Source organism: Pipistrellus kuhlii, unplaced genomic scaffold (genome assembly GCF_014108245.1).
Source record: "Pipistrellus kuhlii isolate mPipKuh1 unplaced genomic scaffold, mPipKuh1.p scaffold_m20_p_1, whole genome shotgun sequence".
Taxonomy (NCBI): Eukaryota; Metazoa; Chordata; class Mammalia; order Chiroptera; family Vespertilionidae; genus Pipistrellus; species Pipistrellus kuhlii.
In genome coordinates this window covers 30747868-30767496 of record NW_023425404.1, presented here as the reverse complement: position 1 = coordinate 30767496, position 19629 = coordinate 30747868, and the positions used below count along the sequence as shown (strand labels likewise).

At 51.7% G+C, this 19629-nt stretch overlaps 1 protein-coding gene across 1 annotated transcript in view; it reads left to right on the top strand.

Moving 5' to 3' along the window:
• Positions 1-18576, top strand: part of CORO2B (coronin 2B) — a 133918-nt gene extending 115342 nt beyond the window's left edge. The window contains exons 4-12 of the mRNA XM_036437680.2: positions 6099-6248; positions 6811-6975; positions 8853-8969; positions 9131-9235; positions 9777-9873; positions 11585-11697; positions 12041-12131; positions 12316-12455; positions 16634-18576. Coding sequence (XP_036293573.1) covers positions 6099-6248; positions 6811-6975; positions 8853-8969; positions 9131-9235; positions 9777-9873; positions 11585-11697; positions 12041-12131; positions 12316-12455; positions 16634-16765 — 1110 coding nt within the window. The 3' untranslated portion in view covers positions 16766-18576. The remainder of the gene's footprint in view (positions 1-6098; positions 6249-6810; positions 6976-8852; positions 8970-9130; positions 9236-9776; positions 9874-11584; positions 11698-12040; positions 12132-12315; positions 12456-16633) is intronic.
• Positions 18577-19629: the final 1053 nt, after the last annotated feature.

The window sequence follows — 19629 nt, the reverse complement described above, 5'->3', positions numbered from 1 at the left end:
TTCTTCAAAATAGACTCGCCCAGGCCGTGGTATTTTGTGGAAGAGCCACACTCGGGGCCAAAGAGCCGCATGTGGCTCGTGAGCCAGGGTTTGCCGATCACTGCCCTAAACAGAACATCCTTTCCTTTAGGAACAATGTCGTCAGAGTCACCAAGCAGATCCTCACTAGACTCTGGCCCTAAGTCACCTGCAATCATGACCCTCAAATTGTCAAAACCTGAGAGAGTCCCAACCAGACACCTTCATAATCACATAGTAATTTTAAAGAGGAGATGTATGCTGCATTCTGTAAAATAGACAAACTTTATACCATATACATCGACTACACTGGAGGACAAAGTGTGTATGGAAAACATAAAGCACATCTAAAATTGGACGGATTCAACAAAATCAGTAAATTAATTAAAATGGCCTATATAAAACTTACATATGATCCTTAATTAATATTAAGCAAGCATTGTTATGTACTATTAAGTGCTTCAGTAATCTGCTTGGTAGGGCACATATTTTATCTTCCTTTAGTCTTCATACAACTGTGATTACAGGTATAATTTTTTAAAAATATTTGTATTGATTTCAGAGAGGAAGGGAGAGTAATAGAGAGATAGAAACATCAATGATGAGAGAGAATCACTGGTTGGTTGCCTTTCACCCACTGCCTACTAAAGGGGAATCAAGCCCACAACTCAAGCATGTGCTCCTGGCCGGAATTGAACCTGGGACCCTTTAGTCCACAGGCTGACGCTCTACCCTCTGAGCCAAACCAGCCAGGGCTAGAGGTATAATTGTTCTCACAGATGAGAAGACTGTGGCTGAGAGAGGCTAAGTAGCTTGGCTGAAGTCTCACCAGTATGAGCAGAGCCTGGATCTCAATGTAGCTTGCCAGACCCCAGGGCTCTCCCTGTTGGCCAGCTGCTCCCTCCTCCTCCATGCACACAGGCGCTAGTTTTGTAGCTTTGTTAACAGTGCTTATCAGCTGTCTTGCCTTAGCCTTGTCTGCACGTGTCTGCTGTCTTCCCCAAAGAATGTGAGCTACTTGAGACCAAGGACCGTACCCTGGTGTCTAACGGGTGACGCAGGGCGGGGCTGCGCATGCTTTGTTGGATGCCTGTAACCCAGATAAGCAGAGCTCTGACCCAGGGACCTGTGAAGGGGATGATCCCAGTCACAGCTGCCTGGCTGGAGAGAATGCTTTTCCCACTTCTCCCCTCCCCTTCCTTCCAGAAATCCGGTTTGGCAGGCTCTGTTGGTTTTTCCCGTTGAATTGAAGTAGCCTCCCAGAGCAACTTCTGGGCAGACCACAGCATTCCTCGCTCCTCCCACACCCGTCCACTCTTTTCCACCAGCAAATCGCTTGAATACGAAGGGATTGGACTTCCTTTTCCAGCCCCTAGTCCCTCGATGAACGTCAGCCTTCCTCTGAGCTCCCATAGCATGTGGCACCAACTGTTAGCGGTAGCGGTGGATCAGAGTTAGTCTCTCCCACTAGGGGCACATTCAGTGATGTCAGCAGCACTAAAATTTGGAAGATTAACTTACACTGTCTCAATGTGCCCATGAGAAGCCCGGGGCCCAGGAAGGCTGATATCAAATGGGGGTCAGACAAGACACCTCCTTCTCTCTCTGAGGGACATTTTCCGTCAGGGTCCCCCAAGCCCTGCCTGGGACATTACTCCCACAGTTGTTGGTGAAAACAGCCCTCCCTTCTCCCTTGCAGCCCTTCCCGCACAGGATGGGGATCCAGTTCAAGGCTTAGCCTGAAGGTTAGTAAGCAGAGCCGTTGCCCAAACAAAGCCTCAGACTCACAAGGACTCCGAGCTCAGTTCGCTTTAACCCACCCACCTCTAAATGGCACGCACACCTCAATGCATCGTCTAGACAAGGAGCATGAGCCTCAGAGACGTTAACTGGCTTGTCCAAGCTTGTCAGTGAGATTAGAGCCTGGGTGGACCCCCACTTCACAGCTTCCCCATGTGTCTGTGCCTTAGCCTGGCCTGTGACACCACCCAGGGATGCCTGGGGTGCCTGCCTGCTCAGGAATTGGGCTCTGGGAAAGGGTTCATTTTTTCTGAGACTCCCCCAAAGCAGCGCTCCTTTGGGCCTCGGTGACCCGGTGTGACACACACGGCCTCCGGCCTCCTCTGCCCCCTGCCAGCCCGCCGCACACCAGCCAGGCTGACCTGCCGGCCATCTCCCCAACGACTGTGCTGACCCCCCCCCCACACACACACACACACACACTGGTCATTTTTCTGTGTCCCCACCCTTCCCCACATCCCCAGTTGGTATTTTCAAACCTGGGTTGATATCCTCTTTTTTAACCCTGCTTCTTCCCTTCCTCCCACCATCACCCCCAAGACTGGATTTGGGGTTCCCCCGCTATGCCCCCACAGGCGCTCTCCTGCGTCAGCCCCACTGTATGCAGCTCGAGGGCAAGCAGGGGGCAAGCTCACACCGTCCCATTGGCCAGCGAGGGCCCGGCTCACCAGAAACCTGTGTGGAAGTAATGAGGCTCAACTCTCTGCTTCAGAGATCTTCCTCAAAGGCCAGAGGCCACTCTCCTGCCTCAGTCCACCACTTGCGCCCGGAATTCTTGGTGTTCCTGTGTGTACACGCTTGCCTGCCGTCCTTGGGAGCCAGGATGAGGCCCTGGCCAGGTGGCCCAGTTGGTTAGACCATCTTCCTGTACAACAAAAGGTTATGGGGTTCAATACCTAATCAGGGTGCCTATGTCTCTCACAATGGTAATTCTCTCTTTCTCTGCCTCTTCCTTTCTCTCTCTCTAAAAATCAATAAAAACATATCTTTGGGTGAAGATTTTTTTAAAAAAGAAAAAAGAGAGATAGTATGAGGTGTTCATAGACAGGATCTTTTGCCCCCAAATGCCTCCACACTGACCCATCATTCTGCCCCTTAAAGTCTCATCCCCTCGCCCAGCCGGCGTGGCTCAGTGGTTAAGCATTGACCTAAGAACCAGCATGTCACGGTTCGATTCCCAGTCAGGGCATGTGCTTGGGTTTCGGGCTCGATCTCCAGTGTGGAGCGTGCAGGAGACAGCCAATCCATGATTCTCTCTCATCATCGATGTTCCTATCCCTCTCTTCCTCTCCCTTCCTCTCTGAAATCAATTTAAAATATATTTTGTTAAAGAGTCTCATCCCCTCGAGTCTGAAAGCTCCTCAAGCTTCCCAAGTGCACACAAAGGAAGCCAGGTATTTCTAAGAATCAAAGAAATGCAAGTCCAAACAGCAGTGGCACTTTTAATCCAATGAGCAGAAATCCAATTCTGAAAACAGAGTTGTAGAGACCTTGGTAGAGAAGCAGACTCTGTTGGTGAAACTGGAAGAGCTTTGGGAACCATTTTACAGAAACTATAATGAAACACTTCTAGGCAAGAGTCCTACAGGAACACTCACACCCATGCACAAACTTGTGTTACAGGCTGTTCGTCAGAGGACGAGTTGTAATAGTGGAAAAAGCGGGTAGAAGCCAGGTGTTCACTATTAGAGGTTGATTAAATCTATCATGGCACAATCATACAACAGATGTTCCCGGGCCGCTTACAACGATAAGGTGGATCATGTGTAGTGGTGTGGAAGGATGCCCACTCTCTGCTGTTACATGAGAAAAGTTGCAGAAGTGCATGTATAATACTGGTAGTATCCCCTTTGGGTAAAAAGAAAAGGAACGTGTGTGTGTGTGTGTGTGTGTGTCCCCTTCAAATATTAGTCTTTTCTCTTCAAGGGTCACCTTCCTCTAGTACATTTGGGGACAAGAGGGATATGTCTTGTTGGTAATTACTGAGTCACCCCCCGGGTCCCCACGCCAGCCTCCCGCCATTTCCAGATCAGACCCCATCCCAGAAGGCCTCTCACAGGGCCTTTGGAGGAAGGATCGTGGAGTCTAAAGAGATGACAGTGAGGATGGGAAAACATTCAACTGTCCCCTAATTATAAACGTTTTCTGAGGCGTGTTTTTAAAACAGGATGGTACAACTGAGGGTGACTCCGGTCCTTGATTGGACTTGCCTTTCTCTCTCTAAGGCCTTGTGTCTGCCTGTGCAGAGCTGGGTCTTCAGGGAAACCAAGTGTGGGAAATGCTCATTTCCATAGTCCGAGGGGAAAGTACCAACAAGGGGAAAGCCTGCCAAAGAAATTCTCTTCGGGGCACCCCCAGTTCACAGCCTTGCTACCCTGTTCTTCAGAGTGCCTGTAAGTGGCTTTCTTCTTTCTTTAAAAAATAAATAAATAAATAAATAAATAAATAAATTATATATATATATATATATATATATATATATATGCGGAACCGGTTTGGCTCAATGGATAGAGCGTCGGCCTGTGCTCTGAAAGGTCTCAGGTTCGATTCCGGTCAAGAGCATGTACCTTGGTTGAGGGCACATCCCCAGTAGGGGGCGTGCAGGAGGCAGCTGATTGATGTCTCTCTTTCATCGATGTTTCTAACTCTCTATCCCTCTCCCTTCCTCTCTGTAAAAAAATCAATAAAACATACATTTTAAATATATATATATATATATATATATATATATATATATATATATATTGATTTCAGAGAGGAAGGGAGAGAAAGAGATAGAAACATCAATGATGAGAGAGAATCATTGATCAGCTGCCTCCTGCACGCCCCACATTGGGGATCGAGCCTACAACCTGGGCCTGTGCCCTGACCAGGAATGGAACCATGACCTCCTGGTGGATAGGTCGATGCTCAACCACTGAGCCCTGCTGGCCAGGCTGTAACTGGCTTTCTTTAACAGGCTTCCGAATTATAACGGGATGGCTAGTATTCCACACTGATATGACATTAGATTGTTCTCATGTTGGTCATTTAGAGTGTTTCTAAGTTTTCTGTACAGGTAATGTTACAATGAACATCTTCATACATAGAGATTTTTGCTTATATTGGGTTTTAAGAATGAAATTACTAAGTCAGATAATAGAAATGTCTTACAGTTTCTACTAAAAATGGCTACATTGTTTCTGAAAGGTGACTGCTTTATAATACTACCAACACCGATTAAACCTACAATATAATCTGCCACCGCCAGCTCTTTCTTTAAGGTGGCTATTTTAAAAGATTACAAATGGTATCTCAAAGCTGTTTGTCCTGTTCTTCACCTTACTATTAAGGGTGAAGTTCAGATTTTCAGGGTTGTTTTAAAGGTGTCCTAAGTTGTAGTCACATGTATTCTTGCCTCTTCACCAGTCAGATCATAATAAATAGCATTAATGATGATAACAACTAGAGCAAGGTTTATAATCCCTTAGTTCTGTAGAGAGCTTTACAGCTTACCAACTTTTACTAGCAGTATCTCATTCTATTCTGCCAGTGGGCAAGGCCAGGCAAGACTTCCTCCATCTCTGGATGAAACTGTTGAGACTGCAGAGCCTGTTCGGCTTGATGGACAAGCCCACCGGGGCCGGTGGAAATAATGGGGGCGGGGTGGGTATTCAAAGATTACAGAGAAACTGTTCCATTTCTCTCCCTCTGGGGCCTCATGGTCTCTTTTCACTGCCTCTCCGTGAGCCCCTCCTCCTCTCTGCAGAGCATCTTTTTTCTGCTTCTCTATCAGCATCATAAGCCTGAAAATAGCAGCTGCCTGCAGGCTCTGCCCATCCTTTCAGCTCAGGCTTCCACATCCGAGGAGAATCTTTGCCCCTTGGTTTCTCATCTCTCAGGAGACTCTGGACTTCCCACCTCCCAGACGGTTTCCCTCTGCTCAGGTGTCCCTCGTGGGTGGGGGACAGGATCAGGGACAAGGCTCTATGGTCCAAACAGGAGCTGGGGCTGAAGGCAGACCTCTTAAAAGGGTGAGGGAAGGGAAGCAGAGATAGGCTTTAGAATTCAGCACTGGCTCCAAGCTGCTCAGTGTGACCCTCCCAAGGGAAGAGAGGGGATGGTCTCTTTCCTCTTCAATCACATCCTCGAAACTGCCCCCGGGCCTCAGTCAGCTCTGCTCACCCGGCCAGCCATGATGCGCCTCCCCACCCAGGTGGCAGAAGCCTGGTGTGGGAGAGAGAGGCGTCGGGCCTCTGTCTGCCCTGCCGCCCAGCCCGGGCCCGCCGTTCCCTCTGCAGGTGCGGATATGGGAGATCCCCGAGGGCGGGCTGAAGCGGAACATGACAGAGGCCCTCCTGGAGCTGCATGGCCACAGCCGGCGTGTGGGGCTGGTCGAGTGGCACCCCACCACCAACAACATCCTGTTCAGCGCCGGCTATGACTACAAGGTGGGCAGCCGGCAGGCAGTGTGGATGGGGGTGGGGGAGAGGAGGGCATCTTTGGGGCATGTTCATCAATAGTGTCTCATCCACCCATTTATTCATTCACCACACACGACTGGGCATCTTCAGTCATTCCTGGGGTCCATCGAGGCTGGAAGCACCCGTACTGCCTCTCTGATGCTGATGGACTGGAGGCGAATGCCACTCCGTGTCCACACTCTCCTGGGGGGGGGGGGGGGGGAGAGCAAAGCTGCTGGAGGGAAGAGAACGGAGCCCCAGTCCCTATCCCCAGGGTGTCCCCTCAAAAGAGGTGTGTGCCAGCCGCTGGAACCTGGCAAGGAACATGTGTCCTTCCTGCTTGTTGTGGAAACTGAGTCCAAGGACAGTCGTGGGTTTGTGAGTCAGGGACCCATCAGCCTTTGATACAGATCTCAGCAACACCACCCTGCAGCCCAGCACACCCCCACCCTGCAGGGGGCACCTCTCCCAGGACCATTGGGCATGGAGCGGGGACAAATGCCCGATGGCAGCAGCAGCAGCACTGACCCCACTCCTGCTGCCCTCCCAGGTCCTCATCTGGAACCTGGACGTGGGGGAGCCCGTGAAGATGATCGACTGCCACTCGGACGTGATTCTCTGCATGTCCTTCAACACGGACGGCAGCCTGCTCGCCACCACGTGCAAGGACAAGAAGCTGCGGGTGATCGAGCCCCGCTCCGGCCACGTTCTGCAGGTGAAGCCCCCCTTTCTCAAGGGGAAGGGAAGGTATTGGGGCCTGGGGCCAAGCCAGCTCCCCTCCCTCATGCACCTGCCTGCACCTCTGGTGACTGCACAGCTCCGTCTGCTCTGGGCCCTTCTCGGCTCACAGGATCCCGGCCTTGTCCTTGGTGGAGAGGGGCTTTAGTTCTCATTCTTGGCCATGGCCCCCCTCTCCTCAGATGGGATCTCCCGGCCTGCGCTGGGGAGGAGGCTGGTGACACCTCCAGCACGTGAGTCCGCGGGTGTTGACCGAACCTCATCCCGGACACAGGAGGAGAGGTTTGGACCCCCAGCCCAGCCACCGGTGTGGGACCAGCCTGGTAGCAATGCCTCCACGCACACCAGCCCCGGGACAACTCCAAGTGCGGAGGTTGATGGTGAACTTAACTCCAGTTTAGGTATTTTAGTCTCTTGGGTCTTGCCTATGAGGAAGGGATTAGATGCCATTTGAGGGTAAGAAATTAACGTTTCTTGAGCCCCTAAAGCATGCCAGTCACTAGGAAGGATGGGAAATTTGGATTAACTTTGAGATTTGCCTCCTACACGAGAAAGGGTGGATGGTGGCCTGGTTGTGTTTAATCTAGGAAGAGTCCAATAGTGTGAGGCCAGAAAGCCATTAGCATCTCTAGTATGAGCAGCATTTCCTCTGTGCTCACCGGGTGGCACGTAGGGCCACGGGCTTCATATTATTCCCTCACGACAGCCCTCTGAGGCGGGTCCTGCTCCTCTTCCCATGTCACACGGGGATGGGCGGGGGGGGGCACTGAGCTTCAGAGGGGGTCGGAGGCTGGAATGTCACCGTCATGGAGGAGCTAGAGTTCCAACCCAGCCAGATGGACCCCACAGCCCACGCCGAGCAGAAAAGGTGCCCGAGAGCAGAGAACCCAGCCTCCACCTCACACCCTGGGCACGAGCCGCGAGACGGGGAGGGCCTCCTCGGGGCTCCACTGCTTTGACAGAACTTGGAACTGAACGCCAGGCAGGGGCACAGCCTGGGTCTGTGCACAGCTCCGCCGGCCTCTGGTGTCTGCCTGATGCTGACTCACCCCGGCAGAGGACCCTTGTGCGTTAGGAGGAGAAGGAAGTGCCATGAGCTGGGAGGCAGGAGAGGAGGAAGGCTTCGTAGGAGCCCCTGGTGTAGTGAGTCACCAAACAGCGAGTGCCCTGTCCTCAGGCTCCTGCCAGTGGGTTTTGCTGTGCAGGCTAAACGAGAGGCCCTGCGGAGAGCACCTGGCACCTGGCACATTGCGGGCCCTGCCCGGGGCTCGGTCCACGTTAGCTCCTCTCCCCTGAGCTCCACCCACTGCAGGACATGGCGGAGAGGCCTGGTTTCCCAGTCTCGGGGCCCCACTGCTCCTCAGTCCTGGTATTTCTTCCCTGGGGCTGCTGTAACACACTACCACTCTAGTGGCCAACACAACAGCTATGGATTCTCTCCCGGTTCCGGAAGCCAGAGTTCTGGCATCAAGGTGTCCGCAGGGCCACCCTCCCACCAGGGACTCCAGGGAGAATCCGTTCTTGCCTCCTCCAGCTTCTGCGGCTGCTGGGCTGCCTTGGCTTGTGGTCACATCCCTGTAAGCTCTGCCTCCAGGGCCACAAAGCCTTCCCTGTGTCTGTGGACTCTCCCTCCACCTGTTTTAGGGCTCTCGTTATAGGACCCACCTGGGGAATCCAGGCGATCCCCTATTTCAACTTAAACCTACATCTGCAGAGTCCCTCTTTCCAAATAAGGAAACATCCACAGGTTCCAGGGATGAAGACACGGATGTATCTCCTGGGGGCCATGATTGCATCTTCTCCAGGACCCTGGTGTCCGGGGCCCTGACTCACCGGCTCGCTCTGTCCCCCCAGGAGGCCAGCTGCAAAAACCACAGAGTGAACCGGGTGGTGTTCCTGGGGAACATGAAGCGGCTTCTCACAACCGGGGTCTCGAGGTGGAACACACGACAGATTGCCCTGTGGGACCAGGTCGGCTGCGGGGTGGTTGGTAGGGGGGGGGGGGGCGGTAGAGGGGGGAAGGAAGGGGAGGTGACATAAAAGGGTTGCAGCTCCCAGGGCTTTGCTGGAGTTCGGGAAGGTGAGATGCCATCCTTCCCGGACACAGGCTGATACTGGCCGCCTCCCCGCAGGAGGACCTCTCCATGCCTCTGATCGAGGAGGAAATCGACGGGCTCTCTGGCCTCCTGTTCCCCTTCTATGATGCCGACACCCACATGCTGTACCTGGCGGGAAAGGTAGTAGAAGGTGGAGAGGGACTGGGCAGCCTGTGGGAGACCCCTCCCCCCATGCGGCCCCTACTCCTTCCCTGCTTCCCTAAGACCCAACCCAGCCTCTCTGTCCCTCCCCTGGGCCAGCCCGGGGCTTTCTTACTCTTTTCCACTGGAGCCTACCCTCAGGTCTGACACGCGTTCTTACTGAAGTGTCAGTGTCAGAATTCCTTCAGAGGTGGACTGGAGAGGGTGTTACACTGGGATAAGGGTCAGAGCCTGAGGTGTAGAGGACTGTGACTAATGGTGGAATTTGAGGCACCTTCCAGGAGATCTCTGACAAATATGGCCTGGATTGTCAGGAAAGCTGTCTATACACACAGGCCACACCCCCAGCGGGCCCCCTGTGGCAGGCCCACCACGGACCCAGAGGCCAGGTCTCCCTGGTCTTTGACCACCTGTGAGGCACAGTGGAGGCTTTCTTCAGCAGACCCTAGACCAGGGCTTACTCAAGCCCCCCGCCACACACACACACACCTTCCTCACTTCCTTCTCTCCTTGCCCGCAGGGAGATGGAAACATCCGGTACTATGAGATCAGCACGGAGAAGCCCTACTTGAGTTACCTCATGGAGTTCCGCTCCCCAGCCCCGCAGAAAGGCCTAGGTAAGGGGTCAGGAAGCGTCCCTGGCAGTTAGGCTATAGAACAAGAGACTGGATATTTGGCTCATGGATTACACCTCCCCCCCCCCCCCCAATAAAATATCAGACTTGAAGGCCACAGCTCATAGGCAAGTTAGATAGAACCTACAGGTGCTGCCCCTGTTGAAGGTCAGCCGTCTCGTCTCCAGCCACCTGTCACCCACCATGGGGCCAGCTCATCCCTTGGTGTCTGGCATCCACTGCAATCTCTGCTCATGAGCAGCCCATGGAGAGGGGCAGGGATGCAGGGTCTTCATTCCCATTTGCAGATGGGAAGCCCAATGCGGTTCTGACATCGGAGGGTTTTCTTTTCCTTGGGTGGGTGAGTAGGAGGTGGGACAATGCGATGTGATCTGAAAGTCCGGTTGAAGATTGCTCTGGCTTCTGTAGGGAGAGTGGATTCAGGAGCATGGATTTTGAAAGGTGTGAGGGAGGAAGAGAGACCAGTTAGGTGGCCACTGTGGATTTCTAGGCAAGAAATGATGGTACCCAGGGGGACAGTATGACAATGGGGAGAAGAGGGTGGATCCAGGAGATGTGTATAAAGTAGGGTCCGAGAGACGAGGATATAGAGGGAGGAGACAAGGGTAAACATTTATCTTCCTCCCCTGTGGCCACTACTGAGCATTTACCATGAGCTGGGCACGTTGAAAAGTTCAGGGTGGCTAAGTAACTCACCACAGGCAGAACTCAAGCTCAGTCTGCTGGCTCCAGATGCCCCTTGGGTGCCATTGCACCTCTGCCCTCCAGCTCCTGGAATGACCTTGTCTGGAAGAGCAGCCTTTCCATTCCAGTTGAGGAGAGGGAGAGCTTTGACACATGGTCACGTCATGGAGAAAGAAACCAATGTTATCTGTGCTCTTCGTGCCCAGCAGCTAATGAGCATCTTCACGCTCAGTCCCCTGACTACTTCCCTTCTCTAATGAGCCAAGGAACCTGAAGCTCATTGAGGTCATGATTTTCCCAAGGACTCCAGCCATAAAGAGGGTCAGAGCCAGGATTCAAACCCGGGTCTTCCCTACCCCCATGGTTGAGTTTCTAACACCACACTGCACACCACTCCCTCAGTAGATGACCATAGGGCAGCTGAAGGGGCGATGTGGCTAACGACACACACAGAAAATGCATGCACTCACATGTGCACACATCTGCTCTCAGTCCTAGAAGACTATCACAGGACAGCAAACAAGCTGCACTGAAATCTCAGGGTGCATTGAAAAAGTTTTTCCCTCCTTCTTCTCTGAGGATCAGGGACACAGACACTTTAGGAAGCCAGTTCCTTTCGGAGGTGATGGATTCTGTGGCTTATATTGTAACAACACTCTGCGACCTTGGACAAGCCCCTTCCCTTCTCACCCTCAAGAGTCTCATCTATAAAAAGAATGGATTAGATCCCAATATTTCTGCAGCCCCTTCCAGTCCTAAAAGACCCCAGTTCTAAAGCACGCCCTTTGGCGAAGCAGGTCTGGCCCAGGAGGCTTATGCGAGAAGTCATCACCCAGGACAGAACTGACTCAGGAAGCCCTCAGCCCACCCACTGCCCTCTGCAGCCATCATTGCTCCAAATCTAGTGCCCACTGCTGGGGGTCTCTCCTTGTGGTTGGGGACATCAGGGAGAGGGACACCAAGGGAGGAACCCCCTGGGCCCCAGGAAACCATGTGTAATTGTCCGCAGGGGTCATGCCCAAGCACGGGCTGGATGTGTCGGCTTGCGAGGTATTCCGCTTCTACAAGCTGGTGACTCTCAAGGGCCTGATCGAACCCATCTCCATGATCGTGCCCCGGAGGGTGAGTGGGGCTGGAGGGGGACTCCCCAGGGCCCCGGCATCCAATCCTAGCTTGCTGTCCGCTGATGGTAAGCCTGGAGGAGTCCAGAGGAAGTAGCCCTTTCACCGTGGACTTGGGTCTTCAGGCCCAGTTTGGGGTGGGGGACGGAGGACATCCCAAGGTGGGGACAGTGTTGTTTGCTAATGAGCCCAGGGCGGGAATTCCAAGTGGGAAACTTTGTGAATGCAAAGCCAGGAAAGTAGGTAACATGGTGGAAGATCAGCGAGGAAAAAGTCTGACGGAAGAGCCACCTCCCCCCCCTTCCCACACCAATCTATTTCCTTTTGCACTCCCCCCACTATAGTCAGATTCCTACCAGGAAGATATTTACCCCATGACGCCAGGCACGGAGCCAGCTCTGACCCCTGATGAATGGCTGGGAGGCATCAACCGAGGTAAGTGCCACAAGGGGTCGCTGCACGAAGGAGGTGAGAGTGTGAGAGCTTTGCCTCTGTCTGGCTCACCCCATTTCCCTGCACCTCCTTCTGTTGGGACGTCCCTCACCCTTGGCCGGCCGTTAAGCAGAGGCTAATTCCGTCCATCCATCGTCAGTGAGCACATGTCCCTTTCCTTTCTTAGATCCCGTGCTGATGTCTTTGAAAGAAGGTTATAAGAAGTCCTCAAAAATGGTATTTAAGGCTCCTATCAAAGAAAAGAAGAGTGTTGTGGTCAATGGAATAGATTTATTAGAAAATGTCCCGCCCAGGACAGAAAACGAGGTAAGGAATATGAGTGATTGCCTCCACAGGCCCTGGGAGAGTGAGGCCTCTGCATTTCAGTTAGGGGCCTTATTTAAGCCAAGTTCCATGCTGAAGCCTTTTTCTTTCTGAGGCAAACACCATTGGTAGTCTTGGCTTCCATCACCTCTGACCCCTGTGAATAGAGGCTGGGATACCATAGGGATATTGATGCCCCTCCCCTAACCCTCACATTCACTGCCCCACACAGTTACCTGTGGATTCACAGTCTCCTCATGAATCCACTGCACAATGTCGCTGCCATTGGTGGTACAGGAGACATAAATCCCCGACTCACTGAGGAAGGCCAGCCTCCTGCCCTCCAGCACTGCCTTCCTTCCTGGCGCTAGAGTGCTGATGAGATCTGGCAATTTCCTGTTTTGTGGAAGATACTGGATGTTTATGGAAATGCTCTCTGTACCATTTGCAATGGGAGTATTCAGGAGCAATCGTAGCTGGGCCCTGCCCCCTGCCCCCGAAGGTTTCTCTTTCTAACCACACCCTCAGTCTGTGGTGCCAATACAGTTTCGCTCAGCCAGGACTGACAGAACACCCACCGTGTGCCAGGCACTTGGCTGGATGCAGCTGAGGTAGAGATGGCTGTGTAGACCCACCTGTATTGGCATCTGGCTCTCCCATTTCCTGGCTGTGCCTAGACAAGTTTCCAGATCTTTCGAAGTACCTTTCTTCATGGCACAATGGGGATATGAAATGCTGTGAGCATGACAGAGATCATCTCTCCCTGGCTCGGATTAAGTGCTCGAGAGCCTGACTGTATTAGCTAGCTATTGCCATGTAACAAATTACCCCAAAACTTGGTGACTTAAACCCACAAACATTTGTTATCTCATCATTTCTGTGGGTGCCTGTGGCTCAAGGTCTCTCAAGAGGGTGTGAAGTATCAGCCAGGGCCGCAGTCGCATCTGGTGGCTCATCTGCTTCCAAGTTCACTCCCATGGTTGCTGGCAGGACTCATGTCCTCCCAGGTTATGGGATTGAGAATCTCAGTTTCTCATGGCTGACAGCCAGAGGTGCCCTCCCTCGGGGCCTTGCCACCTGGACCTCTCCATAGGGCAGCTCACAACAAGGCACTGGCTTCTCTCAGAGTGAGTGAGAAAGAGGGGTGTCCAAGGTTGGTGGCACAACCCTTTTGTAGTCTAACCTTGGAAATGACATCTTATTGCTTCTGCCATATTCTATTAATATTCATTTGAAAATCACTAAGTCCATTTGATACTTGAGGGGAAAGGATAGCAGGGGGAGGCACCTTAGAGGCTTCTTGTCAGACCAACTTATGATTACCACTATTATTCATAAAAATAATACTATCCCTGACCTCTGGGACCTCACAGTTTTAAAGTGGAAGTTGACAGGCAAACTGGTAATTGTTATATATATATATATATATATATATATATATATATATATATATATATATATATATATATGTTTATGTGCCATTATAAAAGGACGTTGAGATTTCTCAGGCTGGATGAAATCATGTGATAAATGGGATTTGCTTCTAAGTAATCCCTGAAAATGGCGGGGGGAGGAGAGGGAAGAGGGCAGGAGAAGTGGGCAGGAGGAGATACCAAGAATAGGTAGATATCAAGGAGGAAAAGCAGTAACACGTGCCATTTGTTAAAGCTAACTGATGAGTACTTGGAGATTCATGGTGCTATTGTTACTTTTGCATATGTTTGGCATTTTCTATTAAAATTGTGTGTGTGTGCCTTGAGAAGGTAGAGGTAGCTAATTTCCATTGTTAGCACGTATGGGCCATATCAGGAGCCGGAGCTCAGTTCTAGTACTGGTGTGGAGAAGGCAGGGTTGACTAGTATTTAAATCGAATACCATTTAGCCATAGACTTGTCTATATGAATCAGAGCTGAGGACCTGGAGGAGAATGATAAAGGGTCTCTGGCCCTAGCCTGTTTTGCTCAGTGGGTAGAGCATCTGCCTGAAGACTGAAAGGTCCCAGGTCCAATTCCAGTCAAGGGCATATGCAAGGTTGTGGGCTTGATCCCCAGAAGGGAGCATGCAGAAGGCAGCTGTATCTAAGATTCTCTCTCATCACTGATGTTTCCCTCTCTCTCTCTCTCTCTCTCTCTCTCTCTCTCTCTCTCTCTCTCTCTCTCTCTCTCTCTCTCCATCTCCCTTCCCCCCTAAAATCAATAAAAATATATAAAAATAAAATAAAAGCTCCTGAGCAAAATATGCTACTTTAAAAAAGGGGAGGGTCTTTGAGCAGACAAAACAGATGCCACAGTCTCCCTGCACTGAAACCTGCGCACAATCCTCATTGGGAAGAAATTCTCTCAGAGCCTGCTGACTCTGGTTTTACCCGCAGCTTTAATCTTCACAGCAGCTTGAAGCAGACAGTTAGAAAATGGGGCCTTAAACAGTAGACATATTGATCTAAGTGTAAAGAATGACTGGTAGTTGATGCAGGGAGGAGACTTACAGTTGCACAACTCTATAACTTCACCAAAAATCACTGAATTGTACAGTTAAAACAGGTGACATTTATGGAATGTCAGTCATACCTCAATAAAGTCTTTTTAAACAAAAGATGAAAAAATTGTGCCAAGAAATTTTGAGAATTTGGAAGGCAGAGTGTGTATGAGCAAATAACACATCTTCCCTCAGACAAAATCAGAACTGGTTTATTGGTATTAAAAAAAAAAAAGTTAAAGGAGGAAATCATAAATATGACATATACATTCTTCAAACCATTTGTTTTCATTTAAAACATATACATTCATTCAACGTTTTTTGATGCACGGCCAACACTGTTTCTTTGAGGACATCCCTGGATGACCTCTGCTATGTTTTTCTCAATTAATCACATCTGAACTCCAATTTCCAGGGTTTTTTTTTTGTTTTGTTTTGTTTTGTTTTTTACATAGAGCAAGAACTTAGTCAATCTGAAAACAAAACACTAGGTGTTTTTTTTCAAAGTTTTCCCCAGTTTTTAAAAAAGACAACTTTTTGGGGGGTTTGAATTCACCTGTGATAAAATTCATCCTTTATAGTGTACAGTTCCATAAGTTTTGACAAATGTGTAAAGAGTTTCTATATTCGAGTAACCACTCCCACAATCCAGAGAGAGGAAAGTTCCCGTCTTCTGTGGTTACATCACCCAAAGCTCACCCATTCAGCAGCAGCACTCCAAGCATCACCTTTACCAACATCTTTTAAACCAGTCAGCGTAGTTTATAGAGGACAGCAACTGTCCTTTGCACTCACATCTCAGCCGTGTATAGCATAGCGAATTGAAGTGTGCAATTGCAAGAGCAAATGCGACTCTCACCGGGAATTTTGAGGAGGAACCCAATGTTGGTAACATTCAAGTCAAGCGTGTGGGGTCCTCCGTGTTCAGTGGGCACCTGTCAGTCCGTTTACAGAAGAAATGGAGAGGCAGGTGAATATGAGTGGTGTTTAAGGGAGGGTCAGTTTTTGCCTGTGCCCACGCCAGCACCTGGACCACTGCCCTGGGCAAACTTAGGTGTGCCTGTGATGGTTCCATGTCAGCAGGGAACAGAGCTGGATTCTGTCTGTATCCTGAGCCTCCTGAAGCAAGCATTTTATTTTATTTTTTAATATATTTTATTGATTTTTTACAGAGAAGAGAGAGGGAATAGAGAGCTAGAAACACTGATGACAGAGAAACATCAACCAGCTGCCTCCTGCACACCCCCTACTGGGGATGTGCCCGCAACCACTGTACATGCCCTTGACCGGAATCGAACCTGAGACCTTTCAGTTCACCGACCGACGCTCTATTCACTGAGCCAATTCGGTTTCGGCTAAAGCAAGCATTTTAGAAAGGTTTCCATTCAGAATGGTAACTAGAAGTATTAGGTTTGGGCTATTAGGAAAAGGCCTGTGCAGTGATCCCGAATCAAGCCCAAGTCTATCGCTCTTGCCTACCTCACAGGGGAAAGTGGGAGCAGTGAGCTGAGTCTGGGGGAGGGAGAGCTGTGGTGGCAGGGGGAGCAGTGGAAGGTCTGGGGGAGGGGACTGAGGCTGTATGGGCAGCCCAGGAGCGGGGAGGAGAGGGAGGATGTGGAGATTACCCATTCAGGAAATCACCTTCTCACCTCCTTCCTCCCGGCCCCGCCCCGGCCCTCGTGGCCTCTCTTCTCTTGGTCCACCAGCTCCTCCGAATGTTCTTCCGGCAGCAGGATGAGATTCGGCGTTTGAAAGAGGAGCTGGCACAGAAGGACATCCGCATTCGGCAGCTCCAGCTGGAACTGAAGAACTTGCGTAACAGCCCCAAGAACTGTTAGCCGGCCGCGGGGCTGCTTTCTAAGCCGATCTCTCCACTGTTTCTACTCGTCCCCTAAGCCCCCCTTGTCCTGTGACCCCAGAGACAGCGCTTGGATGGGAGCTGGGAAGAGCCTGAGGACCCCGCCTGCCGCCTCAAGACTGGAAGCGGATCTTTGACCTCTTGACCTCATGCTAATAAGAGTCCCCAGGCTCTCCTGGAGGACCCCGCTGGCAGCCCCTTTTCCTATCGGCTTCCCCCAGCTGGGCAAAGACCACAGGTTCCCTGAGGGGTGCCCTCAGTGGACCAGGGGGCAGAGGAGGAAACCAGACCCTAGTAGACTTAGAACTGGAACTTTTCCCTTGCAAAGGAGGCTGCTGTCAGGACATCTCAGCACCCACTGCGGGGCTCACCGCATCCCTGATGGACCACACTGTAAGGCCTGGATGGCAGGTGCCACCTGTTCTCCCCTCTCCGCCCCCGCTCTGCAGCCCTACAAGCCAGATTCACCTGACATGGGTTTCAAGCAGCCTCTCTCCTTTCTGTCTCTTGCTCCCAACCCCCTCTCTTGTCTTCAGGGAATTAAGAGGATTGCTCGCCAAGGCCATAATGACCCCTTGCCTTCCCATGATTCTCTTCAAAGCTCTTGCAATATGCTTTTCCCATTTGACTTGGGAGGCAGGCAGGGTAGGGAATGATGTCCTCATTTCACAAGTGACAGAGCTGAGAGTTGCACTGGAGAAAAGACTTACTCAGTCACCCAACAGGTCAACAGTGGACCCAGGGCCTAGGGTGTTCTGAACAAGCCAGGGCCCTTCCCGCTGCATCCAGATGCCAACCCTTGGGGGCTTCACCGGTGCCCGGGTATCTGTGGAGAATGAAAACTAGAAGCCACTTCCACCGTCTGCCCAACACCAGTAGTGCCAATGTGTCACACTGCCTAGTTGAGGCCCCTCACTCTCAGTGCCCCTTGTCTCCCTGGCCCCCGTGCCCTGCCTCCCCTCCCCCCCCCCCAGGGGACTCCCTCTCAGATGAGGCCTCTTCCTCCTGGAAGTGAGGCTGAGGAGGGTGGAGTCAGGCCCTGGGGAAGGCAGAGCAGGGGTGTCTGCTTCAAGGGGTGGAAGATGCTCTGTGTGTCTCTCGCCGCTGTTCTCTCAGCCTTACACTTGTAGAATGACCACAGCCCCTCCCGTCGGCGGAATAGCACTTTAAAGTTTACACAGTTCTTGGACACATCGCATCTCACTGGAGTCTCACATCGCCCCCGGGGGAGGGAGCTCTCATTGTGTTCTGCAGATGAAGAAACTGAGAAGTGGCCTGAGGTCTCAGGACTCTTGAGACGCCACGCTTCCTCTGGTCTTCTACCCATTCTCTTTTTGTTTCTCTTTCTCCATTTCCCACCGCCCACCGTGTCTGTGCACACTGTTCTTTTCAGAAAAGTCACGGTTTGGGGGTGAGATCCGGCCCAGGAATCAAGAAATGGGTGTCCACCCTCTCGCTCTCGGGCTAGGATCTACTGGACTCATTGTGCTCCACCCTGCCTTGCCCGTGGCCACCGCAGAACAGCCACCCCCAGAGGCCAGGATCCCCTCCAGGCACCTGGGCAGGGAGAGCCCTCCAGCCCCTGGGGCATTCCTCCCTGAACGTTCCACCCTCTGGGCCAATGGAAGCAGGGTCTCCTCCCCCCACCCCTGCAGCGAGACAGTGTTAGCTCTCATCGCCTCCTTCCCATACTTCTGGAGCTTTTTTTCTTTCCCATGGATCTTTGCTGTCTTCTGTGATTATTTATGCTGCCTCCCAACGATAGAATTGAAATAAAATGTTTTCAACTTATCAACCCGGGCACGGCCATGTCACTGCACCCTGGGTGCTTCCCGCTCTTGGTTACCACGGTGTCCTGATGGCCCACTCCCCAGCCCAGCGCCCTCGCCTTTCTCGGGAACAGCAGACCACATCTGTCCCCGCAGGTGTAATTTCACACTTTCCTTCACCTCCGAAGGCTTCTGAGTCTCAGCACTGTTGACATTTGGAGCCAGATAACGTTTTGCTGTGAGGGCTGTCCTGAGCACGGGAAGGTGTTTAGCAGCATCCCTGGCCTCCACCAATCAGATGCCACAGCAACCTCTACCCAGTTGTGATAAACAAAAATGTCTCCAGATAATCACCCAATATCATCCTGGGGGTTAAAACAGCCCCCAGTTGAGAGCCACTGTTCTACAGTTCATCTGCTGGCATCTGCTCTGTATCAGCCCTGTGATGAGATCTGGCGGACACCAACATTTCACACTGGAATGCTATTTCGGCTCACAAAACACTATCTCAGGTACTTGACTGTTGATCTTCATTCACAGCAGCTCTAGGCATATTCTAATATTGTCCCCATTTTCAAGAAAGCAGTCAGGTCCAGAAAGGTGACATGCTCCAGCTCACTCAGCTGGTGTGGTGGGGAAGACATAGGGATGTGGCTCTTGTGAGCCGGAGCCCGAGAAGGCATGTGCTCCCAGTCTCCCGCCAATCTTAATGCTGGGCCAACTCTGTCCTGGGGGGAGGACTGGGACCCACCATAGACAAGGGACGGTGAGCAGCTACTGGGACACGCTCATCTCTCACCAAGCCAGAGCTGTCATGGAGCAGAGCTGTCAGGCTGCAAAGTGGACAGGCATGTAGCAGCGTGGACACCACAGAAAACTCAGAAGAGCCAGAGGAGAGCAACGAAAGCCTTAGAAGAGAGGTACCGGAGAGGAAATGAATAAAGGGCTACAGAGGAGCCATGGGCAAGACACCGGAAACTGGGAGGGGTTGCCCCGGGCCCAGCTCTGCCTCTAACTGGGTGGCGACATTGAGTAATTCACTTCTCTCTGGCCTCACTTTCGCCATCTCTAACAC